Source organism: Chamaea fasciata, unplaced genomic scaffold (genome assembly GCF_029207755.1).
Source record: "Chamaea fasciata isolate MVZ Bird 193981 ecotype frontalis unplaced genomic scaffold, bChaFas1.0.hap1 SCAF_21, whole genome shotgun sequence".
Taxonomy (NCBI): domain Eukaryota; kingdom Metazoa; phylum Chordata; class Aves; order Passeriformes; family Sylviidae; genus Chamaea; species Chamaea fasciata.
The window spans coordinates 6,253,306-6,272,568 of record NW_027094106.1 but is presented as its reverse complement, the minus strand read 5'-3'; the positions used below and the strand labels follow the sequence as shown (position 1 = coordinate 6,272,568).

The 19,263-nt window shown below is 53.9% G+C and overlaps 1 protein-coding gene and 1 pseudogene across 1 annotated transcript; one reads left to right on the top strand and one right to left on the bottom strand.

The window, feature by feature from the left end:
* Window positions 1-689: 689 nt before the first annotated feature.
* LOC136300073 (apoptosis-inducing factor 3-like) lies at window positions 690-9,902 on the bottom strand (annotated as a pseudogene).
* A 4,429-nt stretch (window positions 9,903-14,331) lies between these two features.
* TLCD2 (TLC domain containing 2) lies at window positions 14,332-18,702 on the top strand. The gene is made up of 4 exons (XM_066202207.1): window positions 14,332-14,559; window positions 14,945-15,027; window positions 15,527-15,609; window positions 17,014-18,702. Exons 1-4 carry the CDS (start codon window positions 14,372-14,374, stop codon window positions 17,377-17,379), a joined length of 720 nt encoding a protein of 239 aa, XP_066058304.1. The 5' UTR covers window positions 14,332-14,371; the 3' UTR covers window positions 17,380-18,702.
* Window positions 18,703-19,263: the final 561 nt, after the last annotated feature.

Here is a 19,263-nt window from a genome sequence, read left to right as displayed (position 1 = left end):
AGCCCCATGTGACTGGTGAGTAAGTGCAAGGTTTCCTGTAGAAAGCACGGCCTCGCTTGCTGTTGCCTTGCAAAAATCTAGTAACTCTTTCCTCTAGCAACTGGTCACCTCCTCCAAGCATCCAGCATGCAGGGACACAGCAGGAAAGGCTGGATCTGGGATTTCTCTGCCAGAGGGGCTGGCTGCTCACTGCAGCAACTAAAGTATTCGAGACAGCAGTGACACTGCCAGCAGGTGCTGCTGGCTCACAGGTCGGGTGGCATCCCTGTGTCCTTAGGGGCAGGGTATTCTGTGCAAGTTCCTGCACACAGCCCACCTCGCTCCCTGCTGGGAGAGCAGCTTGTCTCGGTCACAGCTCCCCTTGCTGGGAAAATGTGTTTTTGCAAAGGAGAAGGTCAGCGTGACCGGTGTGCTAAATGAGAGCTCCCTGCCGACAGGGAAGGAACAGGAGGAGCTGGTGTATCTCTGCCTGGTGTATCTGTGCATGTGTGGTGGCTGCTGCCAGCTCAGACCCTCAGCAGAGCCCCAGGCCATGGGCATTCTCCTCTCATCCAGAGCAGCAGCTCTGCTGAGCTGTGCCCAGCACAAGTGGACAGCCAAAGCGCTGTCTGCAAACACAAAAATGCAGGTGCTGGGTTCAGCTTTGCTGATGGTTTTATTGCACCACGGTGGGAAGATGTGGAGCTGTCAACACGTGGTTGTGAGCCCCTCCTAAGGGACACACACCAAGCTTAGCTTTGTGCCAGCAAGGGGATGTTGCCAATGTCACAGGCCCTGGAAACAAGAGGAAGGTTGGGGATTTGCAGTGACTCCTCTTGGTTCTGTGTCTCTCAGTGGGCTCTGCTGACATGGGGAACAGCACAGAGCCACCCACCAGCTCAGTCAGGACGTCACTTACTCTGCTTCTTCTTTGGAGATTTGTTTCCCCAAGTACAAAACTTCTGCAATCAGGGACACCATGGGGTCACAGTTCAGGCTGGCAGCTGCAGTCACATGGCCATCCCTGGAATGGAAAGAGGAAGAATGTGGATCTTCTCAGTGTACATAGCTCAGCACAGCAGCATCCCTGTGGCACAGTGGCCAGGGAGCAGCTGTGTTTCAGAGGGCTCAGGGCAGGGTGGCTGGTGCTGCAGGATGCACAGGGACTTGTGGCAGATTGCCTGGCACTGCTGGGAGCTGGGCACTGAGCCTGGGAGCAGTGGGGCAGAGGGAGAGGTGTCCCAGGCTCTCTGCCCAGCTGGTGTCATCATTTGAGTTCATTCTCTTCTCCTTCCCTGCTCTGCTTTGGTTTTCTCTGGTTCAGCACCCAGCAGCTGCCTTTGATGCACAGCCAGGAGATGTGGAGCCTCTGTGGGATCTCTGCAGGCTGTAAGAGAGAGGCCTGTGCCCTGTTTCCAGGGCATGGACTGGCCATGGATTCACTCACCTGATGTAAAAGACCAGGAATTTCTGTTGCTCCAGGCTGCCCTTCACAACAGTGTCCGTGTATCCCTTCCCACAGCCTGTGAGAGAGACCCTGCTCAGGGAGCCCTGGCACAGCAGTTGTCACCCATGCCACCTCAGAGTCAGTGTGGGTGGGGACAGAGGGGACAGTGACTGGGGCTGGGACAGGGCTGGGGAGCATACATGAAGGCCCTGGACTAGCAGAACTGACTTGAAGCCTCTCCTTGGTTTGGAGAGGGAAGTTCTTCCTCTGTGACCTCTGAGCCACTGGAGATCAGCGAAGAACAAGAGCTCTGGGTGACCTCTCGGCCCAGGGCTCCAACTCACCATGGCAGCCAGCCCAGAGCTTGAGCTGCTTCAGGTGAAGTCTGCAACCACAGTGTGTTTACAAGCCCCAGACCCAGCTGGTGGGAAGAAATTCTGTTCCCCTCTCTGTGCCCCTTCCTACCTGCATAGCGGATGCTTTTCCCAAGCATCGTGGTCCAGAAGTAAGGAACAGTGTGCAGCTCCTTCCCTCTCTGCAGCATGTTTAAAGCAGCACAGTGACCTGTGATGAACCAACACAGAGAATATTCTTCTTGCAGGTCCTTCAAAATCGTTCCCTTCTGTCCCATTCCCGTCTCTACGGGAGCTGGAAGGTGGCTGTGCCCTCACCGTGGGCCTCTGCCACTTGTTGGTGTTGGATGCTGGACCTGTCCCCGTCGAGCAGCGCCACCGGGAATGTCACCACATCCCCCGCAGCAAAGACATCGGGGATGCTGGTTTGCATGTGCTGATGGGACAAAAGGCAATTAGTACAGTGAGGAGAGGGAAGGGGAGGGGTGTGGGGTGGGATACTCAGCTGGCACTCACCAGATTCACCAGGATGGCACCTTTGCCATCTCTGGCAATGGAGGTGCCCTTCAGAAACGCTGAGTTGGGGGTTGACCCTGTGGGGAGAGGAGAAAGGACAAAACGCAGTGAAGCTCTGCAGGGACAGGGAGGAAATTTGGCCTCACAGTTCCTGTTCCTGCCTGGAGCAGAGCACTTGAAGCAGTGACCTGTGCTTGGGCTGATGCTGAGCCACTACAGGGGCAGCAAAACCAGGGCCCAGGACACAGCAGCTCTGGTAGTGCAGCAGAGACCTGTGGAGCTCAGCAAGAGCCAAAGGCACAGCAAGAGTGTGAACCAGCCCCTTTCCTCCTGCCAAGTGTGTGCTCATGGGCTGCTGACTTTTCCAGGTGTTTGGGGCCAAGAGGAAAGGCTGGATGATAACAGAGCGGGAAAGAGACTGCAGGGAATGGTGTCCTGGAAATGAACTGTGATGCCCTGGGAGTGCTGGATGTTCTCCCCATTCCCAAAGATGCCTCCCTCTCCCAGCTGGGGTCTCTTACCTATTCCCACCACCACCACATCTGCAGGGAGATTCTCTCCATTGGCAAGAACAGCCTCTGCGACCTAGGAAAGAAGGAAGGATCATTAATAAAGAGTTAAAACCTCTGCCCTAATTCCCACAGCCTCCCTGCTGCTTTGCTCTTTGCTGTCTTTCTTTCTTCCCCAGGTTTGGATCACCTTGTCCAACTAATGTGTGTTGCTGGGAATGTAAAAGAAAATCACGCTGTTGTCCCTGGGATGGGAACACTTACTGGTGCCCTTTGAGCCCAGAGCTGTGCTCAGTGAAAAGGAAGGGAGGGTCCAGACATGGGAGAGGAAAGCCTGATGTAGGCACTGGGTTATATCTCAACTTGGGCTTTTTTCCCCTAAAATTAGCAGTTCAGGGATCACAAAGGCATGACTGACCTTTCCATCCTTTCCTTTCAGCTCACAGAGTTCTGTTTTCATGTGGAACTTCACCCCTTTATTTTGCAGCATCTGAAAAGGACTGGTTTGAGTATTCATTAGGAAATTCCAGGCTATAAAAACAGCTGTACCCAGCCAAAACCCAGGCAGGCAGCTCTGCTGCTGCTCCAGGCTGCAGGGAGGTTCCATTTGTGTCCCTGGCTGGTGCAGGCAGCCTGGAAGCCTGACTTTTCACTGCAGCCCTGGTCAGGACTGGTGTGTGAGGTGGGTTTGGGATGAAGAATTGATGTGAGTGTGTGGGATGATTGGGACCAGGCGTGTGTGCAGAGCCCGTGGGTGAGGACAGAGGCTGGGCATGCAGAGCTGTGACTCAGCACAGGGGCGAGGTTTCCTGGGCTGATGTGGATCCCTGGGCTGCTTGGATATCATGTGTTCTCCATCCTAGAAATCAGCCCCAGGTTTTCCTAACCTTCATGGCGACACCTCCAACCTGAGGACCCAGGGTGTGCTGGAAAGGGAACTCCTCTCTTTCCACCACTGAGATGGTTCCAGCCTTGTCTGAGAGGAAGGCAGCCACCTCCATTCCTGCAAGGAAGAGGCATGCCCAAGGTAAGCCTGCTGCAAGCATGAACCTGCACCCTTGGAAACCTTCTCCCCTTCCAGGAGAACAAATCTGATGTGCTGCCAGTGCTGAATTGCTTTGCTATGCATTTCTGGGCTGAGGTATTTAGCTCTCCCCATTCTTTGTTCTCTTGCACACAGAACTGGATATTCGGAGATGCAAAGAATAGCTCCTGGTTATGGACAAAATAAATCCCTTTCTGTGCCTTAGCTTTCCCAATGCTTCTGGGGAATTCAGCTCCTCTGGAGGACAGTGACCTTTTCGTAAGGCACATTTCCCTCTATCCATGTGTAGCAATTGTTTATAGCTCTCAAAGTTTCTGGCTATCAGAGGAAAGAATGAGTGTGTGCTGCATAACGCACACCCCCAGCAGCTCCAGGGAGGATCCCAGCCGGGTAGAAAAGGATCATCCCTTCCCTGAGGGCCTCTAGTTAATGTGCACACCCAACAGAAGGGGATTTGAAGGCTCTCACTGATGGTTTGACACCCACTCCAGCCCGGTACCTATGAATGAAGCTCCTACAATCACAACGTTCTTCCCAGTTGCCAGCTTCAAGATCTTGCTGGACTCTTCTGGGGTTTGGAGTGTGCAAATGTTCTGCAGGTCTGCACCTGGGACTTTGAGGAAACCAGAGCTGAAAGAGAGAGAATGCATATGCATTTCATGACATAAATCAAACAGAAAGAATAAGAAAGGAGCACAAACCCACGACGGTGTCATTCCATCCTGCCCTTTCATCGCATTTCCTACCTCCACCTCTACACCCCAGTGTTTTCCTGCCTAAAATCCTGTGTGTGGCAGACACTTTGTGCACTCACTGGCTGCCTGTTGCAATGAGCAGCTGCTGGTACTTCTGGGAGGACCCATCCATGAAGCGAACCCTCTGCTTCTGGAAATCCACGGACACTGCCTGCAGGAGAGAGGGGGTACAGATCAGACAGGTACCTCTGATCCACCCTCTGTCTTGCCTGTGCCTGTGTGCCTTGTTTCTGGGCACTCAGGTGAGGTGAGGGGTGCTGGGGTCCTCTCCCACTTCCCACAGGTCCATCCATGGATGCACAGATCAGTGTTACACCCTCCCCACGGCAGGAACAGGATCACCCACAGAGGACTGAGCTCAGCTGCTCTGGTACCTCTTTCTCTGGCCAGAACTCTATGTCCAGAGCCTTGAGGAATTCAGGTTTCCTCAGGTACATCTCCTCAGGTTTCAAGTTCATTTCCTGGAAACACAACAAAAATATGAAAAGAAACACTTCTTGGAGGAATTCTTGGAGCAATTCTTCTGAAGTGTCTCTCCTGGAGTCAGTTTGTAAAAGAGGCGAATTTTGCATTAGTGAATCACAGCTCCCCACACTGCCCCATCCCCATCACCTTGTGCCCACCTCAGAAAAACCATCAAACTCTAGTGGGAAAAACTCAATAGAAGGAGATAAAAACATCAGCTTATGTTTACTCTGATCAAAGACTTCTGTGAGGAAAAAGATATTTTCCTGGAAATAACACCCCTATTCCTTTTGGATGCCTCAGCCCTCCTGCTTTGCACTCTCCGTTGTCCCTGGCCCTGCGTGTGCCCCATGTCACGTGTGGTGCCCAGGCACACAAAGGCACACAAGGTGCCCTTTTCTCACACAGACCTTGGTCAGTTTGGGCTTGTCATAGGGAACGTGTTTCTCATTGGTGGCCATGATGATCCTACCAGTGAATCCCTCCTGGCGAAGAGTCTCTGCACACACCAGGGCGGCCACACCTACAAGAGATGCTCATCTCAGCCCTCTGACACGTCACTGAGGAGGAGGAGGAGCAGCGCAGTCCTCCCTGGAGGGGAGAGTGGCAGCTCCCAGCGTGTGTGGAGGGGGCAGAGCTCAGATCCCTTCACTGACCTCCCCCCAGCAGCAGCACCGTGTTCCTGTTGAGGAGGCACCTCCTGCTTGTGTCCTTCACCCTCAGGCTCCTTTCCAGGTCCTGCGACAAAACGCAAACTGCTCAAGTCATACACAGCCCAAGGTGCTGCCTGTGCTCAGTGACAGCAGGTAAGGTCAGTACCTTCTTTTTTGCTGTAATAAACACCTTTCCATCTTGCACTGTTACCTGAAGGAAGGAAAGGAGAGGTTTTTTAAGTGCTGCATCCATGAGATTGTAGCAGAAGCTCTCCTGGGAGATCCTGGTCCAGTGTGCCATCTGTCTCTGACTCTGATCTTGGATGTCACATGATACTGAGGAGCTCATGAGCTTTTCTCCTCATCCTAAGAGCACTGAGGAAGAGCTGTAAATCCTCTTTTTCTTTCCCAAAGCACTTGTGCTGGCTCTGAGGAATACCAGGATCTATGGCATCACCTTTGATTGAAAGGAGCTTTAGGGCAGGGATTTACATAATCCCAAGGAATCATCCCAAGAGTCATCCCTTGTGTTGAAGCTCTAAGTGACAGAGCTGTGGCCAGGGCAGGGGGCTTGCGAGAGGCACCCAGATGGGAGGACAAGAAGTCACCTTAAAGCAGGAGATACAGTCCAGAGTAGGGTATTCCTCAATGTCTCCAGTCCTGATGTTAAAGCACGCCCCGTGCCAGGGACAGCGCAGCCTCTCTCCTCTCAAGACCCCTGCAAGAGAACCCCCCGAGCTGGGCATTGAGAACCAACCTCCCCAAGGTGGTTTTTTCCCCCCTGCCCTAAACCAGGGTTACCTTTGCTCAGCGGGGCACCATAGTGGGGACACTTGCTGCCTAGAGCACTGAATTCCTTCCTGTTCCTCACCAGCAGCACTGGATAGCCAGCCACCATCACCTCCAGGAGCCTGGGGGAGAGGGGCAGAGGTGGGCACAGAACCACCCAAATCCCCCACCCTCATCCCCAGGCACTCACTGTCCATCCCCAACATCGTCCTCCCTGCAGACCTCTTCAGTGATGGTGTCATCGCAGCCCACGCTGGTGGCTGCTGGCAGCAGGTCCATGTCAGGCACTCAGAGGGTCCCAAATTTCTGATGAAGCAGCAAAATGACATTCAACTGGTGAAATACCCCCCTTTTTAAACTTTGTGCCCAAACCCAACACCCCTTCCTCTGCCCTTTTCTCCTCTAAATTAAGCAACTTCTCATTTCCAGCCCCGTGTCCCATTAAACTCAACTGCAGCTCAGGGTGAGTGAGCAGATGTGGTTAATGGCTCTTGTAAACAAATACAATTATTTATGGGGAGGTTCTGCTGCTATAGCCCATGTCTCCCTCAAATTGGGTCTAAAGAGATGCTTCAGCCACTCCAAAGCCTCTCCAACATTTATGCAGAGATGTTACTCATGTTAATTGCTGTGAAAGCACTAATCCTCTCCCAAAATGCCTCCTGGGCTAGAAAACAGCCAATCCCTTGGTCCTCAGTGCTCTCCCTGCCTTAGCAGTCATTGAGAGGCTGATTAGGAATCTTCCTCTCTATTTTGAAGGGAAAAAAAAGCAAGAAATGGAGCAGGGGAAGATCATTCAAGGTAAGTTTTGGTGCAGGGTGGTGACTCGCTCCTGCAAATCTTCCCTGCACCGCTTCCCTAATCCCAGGTTCTTCAGGAGAAGCATCAGTGGGTACTCACCTGGTCCTGCCAGGAGGGTTCAGGCACCAGTCTCCCAGGTCAGAGAGCCACCTCTGCTTCTGTCTGTGACTTTCTCCTGTGAGGTGCCACCCTGGTGTCTCACCACAGGAGCTCTGCCTGCTGCCAGCCCACGGCTGGTGATGCTCTCCCCACGTTGCACAACATTCCCATCCATCAGGAGATGCAGGTCCTGGAAGCAGCCACCTGCAAGGGTGTTTTATCTGATTTCTGCAACTGACCTGAGCCTAATTAAGGGTATTTTGCTGGGGTTTAGAGTTGCAAAAGGATTGAAGGCAAATAGGAATTATGGCACAGGTGTGGTGCAAAGATAGGGTGTGTCCCGGGCAGTGTGACCAGAAACTCAAGGGGATTTGCTGATATCCCATGGTCTCTTCCCACTACCCCTTTTCCTGAGCACTCCAGCTCAACACAAGGTATTTTTACAGCACTTTGTAATGATATTGCAACTTTTAATGTATTTCAACAACATTCAAAATTCTTTCGTTTGATCTTTTCATAGGATTTTTCTCTATTGCTTTTAAGGAACGTGAACTTTTCAGCAGCTCTGCACGTGCCTTACATCCCAGCTCTGCTTGTGATTCAGTCACTGATGTCCAGACACATGATCCCATCATCCCTTGGCCCGTGAAGGATGGCATGGAGCAGGGTGCTGCTTGCTGGGCTATTTTTACAACAAAGTGGGAGTTGCAAAAAACCGGGAGTAACACCTACGCTGTTTGTGTTTCCTCTTGTTCTTATCTCTATTTCACAGTCAATATGTTTCACAACTTAAAATATGTCTCAAAAATTAAGGGGGGGGGGGAAAGTTACCAACAGCATGCTTCCATCATCTGCCTTGCAGAACAGGAGATCCACAGGGATCAGCTCCCTGCCAGCAGCACGTTCCCAAATCCAGCAGCGGGGAGGATAAAAATCCTCTGGTGGGTATGACACGGAGAAGAAGGCACGTGCAGGATGCTGGATAAGTGCAGGCTGGATTATTTGAGAAACAGTTCAATTCATGGGACCCTGCAAGCCACGAGCACCCTTTCCTTCAGAGCAGGATACTGGGACACTGCCGTGTCCAGACAATCCTGGCCCGCGGGCTCTGCACACCCACAATGGGCACAGGAACGAGGGATTTTCTCACAGCACCAATGAGCAGCTTCTGGGCTCTGCCCTCCTGGCCAGGAGCCTGAATGTGAAGCAATTTGGCTGCCAAACATCCGTATTTAAACTCTCTGTAATTATTCCCCAGAAGCGCGTTCCCACGTGGAGGAGCAGCAGCCCTCACGGAGCGTTCTCTGACTCAGCAGAAATCACTGGAAAAAATGTTTGCTCAGGAATGGAAATGTGCAGTGAACAGCCAAAGGGGCAGGCACAGAGGTGTGCAGCTTTGGGGTGAGGCAGGTGGAGCTTGATCCTGTGCAGAGACATTTGCACTCCGGGGCTGAGCTGCGGACTCGGCTGCTGGATGCTGCGGGATGCAGCCGAGCACCCAGGAAAGGCTTTTGTAAAGTGCAAAAGGAAAGGGCAAGACAAGAGGCCTGACAGAGGCAAAGATGACAGAATGGATATTAAAAAGGTGACAGACAAAGGATACAAAGCGGAAAAGGGCTTTGGGTGTCAGAATGAAGGTGGGGGTTGGCTGCAGGGATGTTAGTGTGTGTCAGGGACACACAATATCCCCTCGAGGGACTGGGATGGGGTTGGAGGCAGATTTTCAGGAAGATGCTCTGTAAACTTCTTTTGGCCCTTTTTAGGTAAACCAGAGGTGGTTACCCAGAGGGTTTTAGACCTTTGCTTGTAGCACAACTCAGGATTAAACATAGGAAGGAAGAGAGGAAAAGGAAGTGGTGCCCTCAACCACAAACGGAGCCCGGGTGGGCATCAGACATCTCTGAGATCTGCCACCCACATTGGTGCTGACTCACATAAGCTGCTGAGCTGACCTTGGATTTAATTAGATACCTTCACTTCTGCTGTGTCTCCCCAGTGCAGCTGGCCCTCCCAGAAGACTCAACTTTAGAGGCAAGGATTTAAGGGGTGTACCTTTCCTGCCTTCAAGTTCCCACCACCATCAGCTGGAGTAGCACAGTTTTTCATGCCATGACTGTGTGGATTCATCTTTTTCCCAGCTCAGGGCCCTTCCCTGCTCTACCAGACCCACTGACTTAACAAGCAGCACCCACAGAGTCAAATCATAGGAAAACTGCTCAGCTGCAGGAAGAGGAAGCGAGGTGAAACCTGCAGCAGAGCTGAAGTGATTAATGGGGCACTGCTCTCAGAACAGCTTGGTTTGTGATATTAATAACGAGAGAATTCAGGAGGGAACCTAACCTGTTCCAAGCTGCAGAGCCAGCAGCAGCAGGAGATGCAGTGGGGAAGCTCCTGTGCTTGTATTTGTAAAACAGGAGGAATTGAGTGAGCTGATGTGTGATGCTGAACTGGGTGAAGGGGTTGAGATGTGGTTCCACCTTGGAGGACTCATTCTTAACCTGTCTGAAATGCAAAAAAACCCCAAACAACCCATGTAGTCATAAATGTACCATGATGTAATCATCAAGCACATGCATATTCAACAAAAATTACTTAAGCTTGAGACTGGTGAATTAAACAGGGGGAAAAAATGTTCATCCCACAAGGGAAGAAGACAAGGAAAAAGAAATATTTAACGGGAATGAATTTGCTTACAGGGTAAGAATAATTATATGTGATGTTTCACATTTTCTTCCTAAGCATTCATGTCTGGTGATGGTGAGCGATGGGATACAGGCCTGGCAGACAGCTGGCACCACTTCACACTGAACACTGGGAAAGGAAAGAAGGAACCTGAAACCTTACTAATAACTGCACATCAACAGTTCAGAAAGTCAAAACATTTGGGGCATGGCAGCTGCTGAAAGCAGAGGAGACCTGCCTGTGCTGCTGTGCTTGAAGGGGATTTGCCAGACAATGGAATTTTGTTTATCCCATGGCACACCTGTGCAGCTGGAGTGAGGAGAGAGCACATCCTTCGTGCCACTGGTTCATGACAGCTGGTCCAGCCCAAGCCCTTGAGAAACAGCTGAGCCTGCAGCATCCTTAGGGACACTCTGCTGTCAACACAGGTTTCTCCAACGAGTCCCTTGTGCCAAGTCCTGAGGGGAAAAAAATATCCTTCCAGTCCTGGGAAAAAGGAAGAAGGCCAAAAGAAGAGCATCCAGATCAACCTGCCCTGGGGTCATTTATCGTGTGGGCAAAGCAGGCTCAGCCTGGGTGGTTTGGGAACATTCCCACATGCCAGGCTGCAGAAGGCAGCTGCTGTGCCCAGTCTGCAACTGGTATCTGGCACCAGAACATGCTGGCTCTGTGAAACTCCCGGGAGACATTGCGTTCCAGGAATGATCTCAGGAAGGATGAGCAGCCTGGGCAGCAGAACACCTGCAGGGCTGGTCAAAACACTGTGGGGTGCACCTCACTTCCCTCAAGAGTGAGAGCTTGCAGATACAGGCAGGGTAAATGGGCAGGCTGTGGTGCAAGTGCAAGTGCAGATGATTTCCTCCGTTCAAGTCCTGAGGTTAATGGTAAAGTGCTGCACATTTTGGCATTTCTTGCCCTTAATTCTGGAGCTGCTCAGCACACTCACAGAGACTGAAATCCCTTTCTCCCATGTCCACAGCAAGTTCTACCTGGAGAATATCCAGCTTCCACATCAGGAAGGTGTTCCTGGCTGGAAGGGGTGGATGCTCAAGTTTTGGCTGGAAGGGGTGGATGCTCAAGTTTGAATTGATTTCAGCTCTTTCCACAGCTGCCTCTGCAATGCCTGGGCATGCTTTGCCATGCAGAACCTGCATTTTGCACAGTATATCCTTTTGTAAGTGTGAAGTTCCAGACTTCCTGAATGGAGATGTGGATATATAAAGCATTCCTACATCATCTGACTTCTTATGGCCTAAGCAGACAGAGTGGTGACACAGTTTAGAGAGGGAAGGAGATGACAGCTAATTAAAGTTTGGAAGCCAAGCTGCTTGATTTGTTTTGAGGTCTTGGACTCCTCAGATTACTTCAGGTGTGAGCCAGGTCTGGCATTAGGTGAGCAGATGGGTTTTATGACTCCCTGGATGCGGAGAGGCTGATTAAGGGAGGGAAGCTTTGCAAAAACAGGAGCATAACTCGTGCCTGGCTCCCACATCTGTTGGTTCTGGTGAGTCCTCTGGGCATTTGGGAGCAGAGTGGGCTCCTCCTTATGTAAGGGATGGTGGAAGTGCAAAAGCACACCCAATCCTCCACCCAGGGGTAGTTGGGGAGCATCTGGTGGGGACAGAGTTCAGCTGGCAGAATTCCTGTGGTGGATTATCACCAAACTGCCAGCTTCTTATTGTGGAAAATGGGTTCTGTCTCTCAGATGTGCTGCAGAGAAACTCCAGCCTGGGAAAGGGAGACAAAAACGATAGTCTAGCTATTGAATAAAATTCTGTACCCTCGATTTTACACCCCAGCTGCTGCTGGAAAGCCCCCACTATGGGATTAGCTGTGGTGCCCGTGGCATTATGGGATGGACCGGGGCACGTCCTTGCTGGTATCTGCGAGGAGTCCCCTGCCCTGCTGGGAGCAGGTACCGGCAGCCACCCGGCACCAGGCTGAGCTGCCTCCCCGCAGAAAACGAGGTCGTTTGGGGACAGTCGGAAAACTTCTGGAAATCTGGGTGAAAAAGGCAGTATCTCCAAATAAGGTGGGAATGAGGAATCCCAGCGGGTCGGGCTCCCGGTTCTCCAGCGGGCGTGCAGGGACCTCTTGTGGCAGCTGCGCCCGAGAGCTCCCGTCGCTGCTCTTCCTTCGGGTTCTTTTGGGACAAGCCTGGCCCCCGAGCCTGTGGCGTGTGGCTGAATTATTTGGCCTGATCTGGTGTCAGGGGACTTGTTTGTAACTGGGCTTGGAAGTCTCCAGTTCCAAAACCGCCCCTGGTTAATGCCATTGCTGCAGAGGAAGGAAGACGAGGAGAAAAGGCTGGAATCGGGGTTGTAAGAAACTAAAGCTCAGTGGGAAGTCCTGGTGAAATCAAATGAAATCTGGGCTAAAAATGACCCAAAGAGTAGTTTATATGTAACTGTTGGTAGTGCTCTAGCAATGGGATCAAAGTCCTTGAATCAGAGGCTCAAATAATCACGGCTTAAATTCCTCCCATGCAGAAGTAGTAGGTAAAAGCTCTCCAGGCTCCAGAAACATTTTAACTATTCCTGTCCCCCAGCCCGGCTGAATGTTCATCTCTAGGATAAACACACCACAAGTGGAGGAGCCCCTGGGGAAACGGGGCTGGACTTGCAGGCATTCCATAGCCTGGGATTTTTCCCTGCAGGCAGGTGAAGGGCAGAGTTGTCACCAGGGAAAGGGGCAGTCAAGATTTTTTTGAGGCTAAAACACCGCAGATGAGTTCTCATTCGGAAACCGGCTCTGTGCAATTTTATACTCAATTAATTGTTAAATGATTTTTCTCCTCAGTGCCCTGAGCAGCCCAGCACGTCTCCAAGGCTTGTCTCTCTTTCCTCAGCACATCTCATGCTGAACAAAAATGTCTTTGCATTTGGTCTTCTCAGTAACAGATTAGCCTGTGTGATCCTTCCAGTCCTAATACAGGAGATTATTTTAAATCCCCTGAGCACTCAGGGCTGCCTATTACTTCAGGCAGTGTCTCCCAGCCACGTAACTGTTATGAAAGTACATTGTCTTGCCTGGCTTTTAAGCAAATTTGTGCAGCATGAACAGATGCTTTTCTACCAGTTGGGACTATCATAGAAACACAAAATCGTTTAGGTTGGAAAAGAACCTCACTCATCTCCCAGTTTGATTTAATCACTCAGCGTCCCTTCCATCAGTGTGTGTTTGATGTTTTCGTGTCCGTCACCCCAAAGCCAGGACAGCAACTAAGAGCTCAGGCTCCACACGCTTCTGTTTCAGCGAAGAGGAAGTAGAAAATTTCATCCAAAATTAATACCTCAAAGGAGAGGTGGAGTTTGACATTAATCGGTGTGTACACGGTGACTCAGCCCGGCGGCAGAAGGGGAAGCGAAGGCTGTGCAGCAGCTTCTGTTGGAGACATCAAAAAGCAACAAGGGAACGATCAAATTACGGGAAGCTGGAAAAGCAGCGTAGTTGTAGGGAAAAACTAAAATTGTGACTACGGGATTGTGAATTTCCACAACCTCCAGACAGAAGAGCTGGGGTATCCCAGACCTTGGGAAGCTCCTCTAGGGACCAGACATGGGACAGGGGGATGAGGGATAACAGTGCTGTGGGCAGAGCATTTTTAGGCAAGGCAATCAGATCTTTTTTCGTGCTTGATGTGGCGTCAGCCCTTGTGGTGTGGTCTGGGGGGTCCTGACCCGCGGTGAGCGGCGGCTTGGAGAGCTCCTGCCCAAGGAAACAACGACAGTGATAGGCATCACCTGCCGGGGATGTTTGGAGTCAAGGACCACCGGCCGCAGCACCTCATGGGAAAGGCGTTGGGCCACCCGGTGCCACCAAGGTGGAGGAGGAACCTCCGGGGAACGAGAGAAGTGCCCCCAGATCCCGCACAGCGACGGGACACGCGTTCCGCGCTCCGTGCCACGCTCTCAGCCGGCTCCGGGCTGGCGCCGCTTCTGCCGTGCGATGCCGGGGAAGGCGGAGACATCCCCGGGGGCTCAATTCCCGTTCTCCCTCTCCCCGCGTCCCACGCCCCGACGGGAAGCGCTGCCGCTGAGTGTCCGCACCCCTGCGCGGGGGGATGCGGGAGCTGCCAGCGCCAGCAGCGGGGCGGCCGCCGGCCCTTCCCCTCGGGAGTGATGCTCGCTGTGCCCCCGCCCGGGCCATGCGCATCGCGGCCGGGGCAGGGCGGTGCCGGCGGGGCGGTGCCGGTGCCCAGGGCGGGCCCCGGGGCTGGGCGAGGCGGAGCCCGTCGGTTAGCGCGGCCGGTCCCATGGGAGCCCGGCGGGCCGGTGGATGCCCATGGCTTTCAGCCCGGGGCTGCTGGTGGTGGCCGGGTCCTTCGCGGCTTTCCGCCTGCTGAACCGGGGGCTGGAGCGGCTGGTGCCGCCGCCGCCCTCGGCCCGGCGCAACCGCTGGAAGTGGCGCAACATCTGGACATCGCTGGCGCACAGCGTGCTCAGCGGCGGAGGGGCGCTGGCCGGGTGAGAGGCACCGCGGAGCCCCGCAGGGACACCGGGCTGCCGGGGGGACAGCGACACTGCGAGGGAATGGGGACATCGAGGGACCCCGACGGGAATCTGTGACCAGGGGGGCACTAAAGGAAACGGGGGTGTTGGGGACCCTGGGGAGTGTGAGGACTTGCAGACTGGGGGGCACCGAGAGAGGGAGGAAGGTCCGAGGGGCAGGGAGGCACCAGGGGATGGGGAGACTCCAGGGAAAACAGGAGGAGAGGGGTGGCTGTGGGTGGAGCAGGGCAACAGGAGGTCTCCGGGGAGGGTCGGCAGCACCAGGTGGATGCTGAGGACACCGGGAGGGAAATGGGGAACCGGAGGCACTGCCCAACACTCACAACTTCTCTCCCTGCAGGTTCTACTTCCACCCCGAGATGTCCAAAGACCTGGTGGGCACACACCCGCCCGGGGCGCACAGCCTGGTGGCCGTGTCTGTAGGTGAGGTTTGGCGATGGACTGTCCCGTTTGTCCCGCGGGGGGTCTTCACGGGCTCGTCGGTGCCTGACACCAGCCCCTCGAGCCGTGTCGCGATGTCTCAGGCACCTCAAACAATCGCCCTATTCTTGGCAAAGGACAGTGGCTCCTTTCTGTCCCACGGCACCCGCAGCCAGGAGGTACTGGGCACCGGGCTGCCCTCCACCGTCCTCGGGGGGAGCCGGGGCTTGGGGCGTCCCAAAAGTGTCCACATAGGGTTTGTGGAGTTAGTTGGTGCCTCTTCCTTAGAGCAAGTCCTACAGAGTGATTGCCTGGGGGACCCAAACCACACCGATTTCCTTCTTTTGCTGTGTGTGATTCCCCACCCACACAGATGTAACAACCATCGCTTCCCTGGGAGGGCTGCCCAGCCCAGTCAGGCACAGAGCCCACCGGGGCAGGGGGGATTCGTTGGCACAGCCCTTCCTGACCCCCTTTTTGTTCATGGACTCCCTGATCCCAGGCTATTTCCTTGAAGACTTTGTGGACATGTTGTGCAATCAGAAACTTCATCAGTCCTGGGAGCTGCTCTTTCATCACTCTGTGGTGAGTGCACCCGCACAGATACCACCAGGGAGGCTAGGGCTGGGGGACATGAGTGGGGCTCCTGCTATTGTTTGTGTGGGTGTTTGCTGCCTGCTACAAAGTCTGATTTTATTTCCTGGGGAGAGGAGCCCAGACAGCAGGACCTGGAGCTCCTCTTGGTCCTGCAGGATTCTGTACTCTTAGGGGGGTCTGCAGAAAAGCCCACAGAAATGGGGGAGGAAAAAACCATGTGTACACAGAGTATGGGGGCAGAGGGCTGGGCTAAACCACAACAGTGTCACTGACAGCAGTGACCCAGGTGTCCCCTCTGGCACAGGTGAGCAGCTCACCTCCTGTGGCTCTTGCCCTCTTGAGCACCTGCCAGCAAGGGCTGCACACCCCATCCATCCACCTCCCCCTCCCCAGGGTACTTTCCTCCCAGCTGGGGCTGGTGTGGCTGGAGCAGCTGTGATGCAGGACTCCCACTCCAGTGCCTTCTGCCTGTCTGGCTGTGCCTGTGCGTTTCTCTCTGATCACCTCCGATGTCCAGGTGCCGGAGCGTTTTTCCCAACCAAAACATTTCTGTGATGCTGCAGGGCAGGGGGGTGGCACAGCCTGGGGCTGAGCAGTGGAGATGCTGCAGGGTTCAGGGGAAGCTCAGGGGTGTGCAGGGCCTGGGGAGGGGGACAAGCACACTCACCTGGACTGAGGCAGGGTAGTCAGACTTGCTCTGTCAGTGAGCCCTGGGGCTCTGCTGGCTGCTGCCGGTGAGCCAAAAGTTCATCTCCACAATGGAGCTAATTCAAGCCAAGACAGTGACTTAACGAGCGGGGAGCAGATAATCTCATTACAGAGCCCATACAGAGAACAGCATTAATGGCATAAACCAAAGAAAGGACGGAGTGTGCTGCAGCGTGGGCAGGCAGAGCCTGTCCCCCTGCCTGGCAGGGAGGGTGCGGGGCAGGAATCCTCACCCGAACAGCCCCGGGGTGCTTCAGGGGGCTCTCTGATACATCAAAGCCACCTAATCCCTGCAGGGTGCCTGTTCTGGGAGAATCCCTGAGCCAGCAGCGGCAATAGCCCTGGGCTACAGTCTCCCTTCCAGTCCATTCACTGTGTGTGAGAAAACCTGTTGGGCCACAACAGCAGAGTTAGGTCAGGCTGCTTTGTCTCCTTAGCCAACCTGGGGCTTAGAGAGTTGTTTCCTTGTCTTCCCACTGGAACAGAGAAACCCACTCAGGTTTCATGCGACGGTGAGGAGGTGCCAGAGGCTGCACTGCCGCAGGGATGACCGGTGGTTTGGCACTGCTGTGATGATCCTTTCCACCTCTGCTCCATGCTGTGCCCAAGTGTGGAGGGTTCCAGCTTACAGCAGCTGAGAGCAACCAGCCCCTGGGCTCAGCCTCTCTTCTCCCTCCTTCCCAGGTCATCATCTGCTTCGGTATTGCCGTGCTGCTCCACCAGTACGTCGGCTTTGCCCTCGTGGCTTTACTGGTGGAGATCAACTCCATCTTCCTCCACCTGCGGCAGATCCTGCTGATGGCCAACCTGGTGCACACCACCTGCTACCGCCTCAACAGCCTCGTCAACCTGGGCACCTACGTGGTGTTCCGCATGGCCACGCTGGCCTGGATGACCCGCTGGCTCTTCCTCAATCGCCAGAACGTGCCCCCGGCCACCTACGCCGTGGGCACGGTGGGCATGGCAATCATGACGCCCATGAACATCGTCCTCTTCTACCGCCTGCTGCGCAGTGACTTCTTCAAATCCAGGCGGGAGAAGGAGGAATAGCCTCCTTCCGTGTGAGGGGGGAAGTTCCAAGCCCGTGGAGCAAGTGGAGGGTGGACGTGGCTGTTTCAGTACCTTGCAGGGAGGGGCTGCACTAACAGAGCATCCAGGCTTTTCTTGTGGCTCAACATCCTGGGCCCTGCACAGCTGAGGAGGTGCTCGTGGACCAGGCACTGTGGCTCTGCTCCCCAAACACTTTTGGATGATGATGTGGTCGGACAATTGGGAGCTGCTCAGAGAAGCCTCGACAGCTCTCACAGCTCCCTGAGGCACCACTGAGACGAGAAGGGGGTAAGGCAGCATTGTTTCCCCACTGCTCTTCCAGACATCCCGACACCACGGGCTGTTTCCAATCCCTGTGGTGCTGCAGCCCACCCCTGTGGTGTCCCATCAGCCATGGGACACTGAGTTCTCTGTGGCATCTCCTATGAGAACACCACCAGCAAGACAGACCTCCAAGGCTTTGCCTTTGACGTGATGGTCACTAAAACCAAACCCTGCACTGATGAGCCCTCCCTGAGGAGATTGTCCCAGGCTGAGACCTGGCTGGGTGGCTGCTGCCCACGGTGGGGTGCAGGTCGGGGGCAGCAGCCCCAACCTCTCCTGACAACTGGAGCGTTTTCCGTGTTGTTTTGTCCCCAGATAATTTAAGTGCCCATAAATGAGCGTGGGAGAGCGCGAGTGGCTGGTGGGAGGATGCTGTGTGATGGTCACTTCCCACAGATGTGGGGTTTTCAGGCACCTTTTAGGATGCAGGCATCTGTTACGAATGCCAAGTTGTGCTGCAGAGCCCGGTGTAACGCTCTCACCTGGCAGCAAAGGCTCTTACTAACACGAGCTTTTAATAAATGGCTGCAAATGAAGTGGTTTGAGGGGAAAGGACTGAGAGGGGACCAAAGGACTCAGCATCCCAGCCCACTCTGGGGGTGTCACTGGTTAGTACAGTCCTTACCCTGTGTCTCCCTGCCATGGAGTGAAAATACACTGTACACTGGCACACTCTACCTCTCTTGTTGGGTTGTTTTTTCCCTACCCCTCTCCTTTCTATGGAGGAAGATGAAGGTTTTTAAATGTTTTTCTACTCCACATTTCCTTTTCCTCACCAATTCTCACACACTGGACTGTTCCCCAGCAGCCCAGCACCGTGTATGTAACAGGATCATCCCACTTGGAGTTACGTGAACCAGTCTGGGGAAATGCACCGGGTCAGTCACGTTTCCTTTGTGTGGCAAATAAGCTTTAACACAAAATCTCTCACTTCGTTTGGAGAGCTTGGGGTCAGGCTGGAGCAAGGCACTGCTCAGAGAGGGTGGCACATGGTTTGAGGAAGGAGAGACACTCCTGCTGGGCAGGGAAAGATGAGTGATCCATGGGCAGTGTGAGGCTGGAGACAATGCGTGGCCAAAGCCGCTTATATTTCTATTTGTGGAGAGCAGGGAAGCTTCCAGGTGCTGGGCACAACTACTCCAGGTTTGGATATGTCATCTCAAGCAGTGTTGAGGTGCCTGTGTGCCCTTCACAGCTCCCAGCTGGAGAAGAACTCTCACCCAGGGCTTCCTCTTTGGCTTGACCCATGTACTCCAATTTTTCCAGGAGCTGCTCCGCTGATCCTTGCCCATAACACAGCCTCTGCATCTGCTAAAAACGCTGCCTCTGCTCTCCAGCCTCTGCCCACACCCGGGATGTTTCTGAAGGCCTGGATTGTGTTCCCACATTCCTGCTGTCACGTGGATGTGCTGTACCCCGGGCACGTGGGGTTGGGGGCCAGGGGAGCCTGGTTTGGGCGCCTCTTAATCCGCCGTGATTTTCCCACAGGGCTAAGGTGGGATAAGCAGTGGCTTTGCAGGTCACCGAGGTCAGATGTGGGGATGCCCTGTGCTTGTCCAC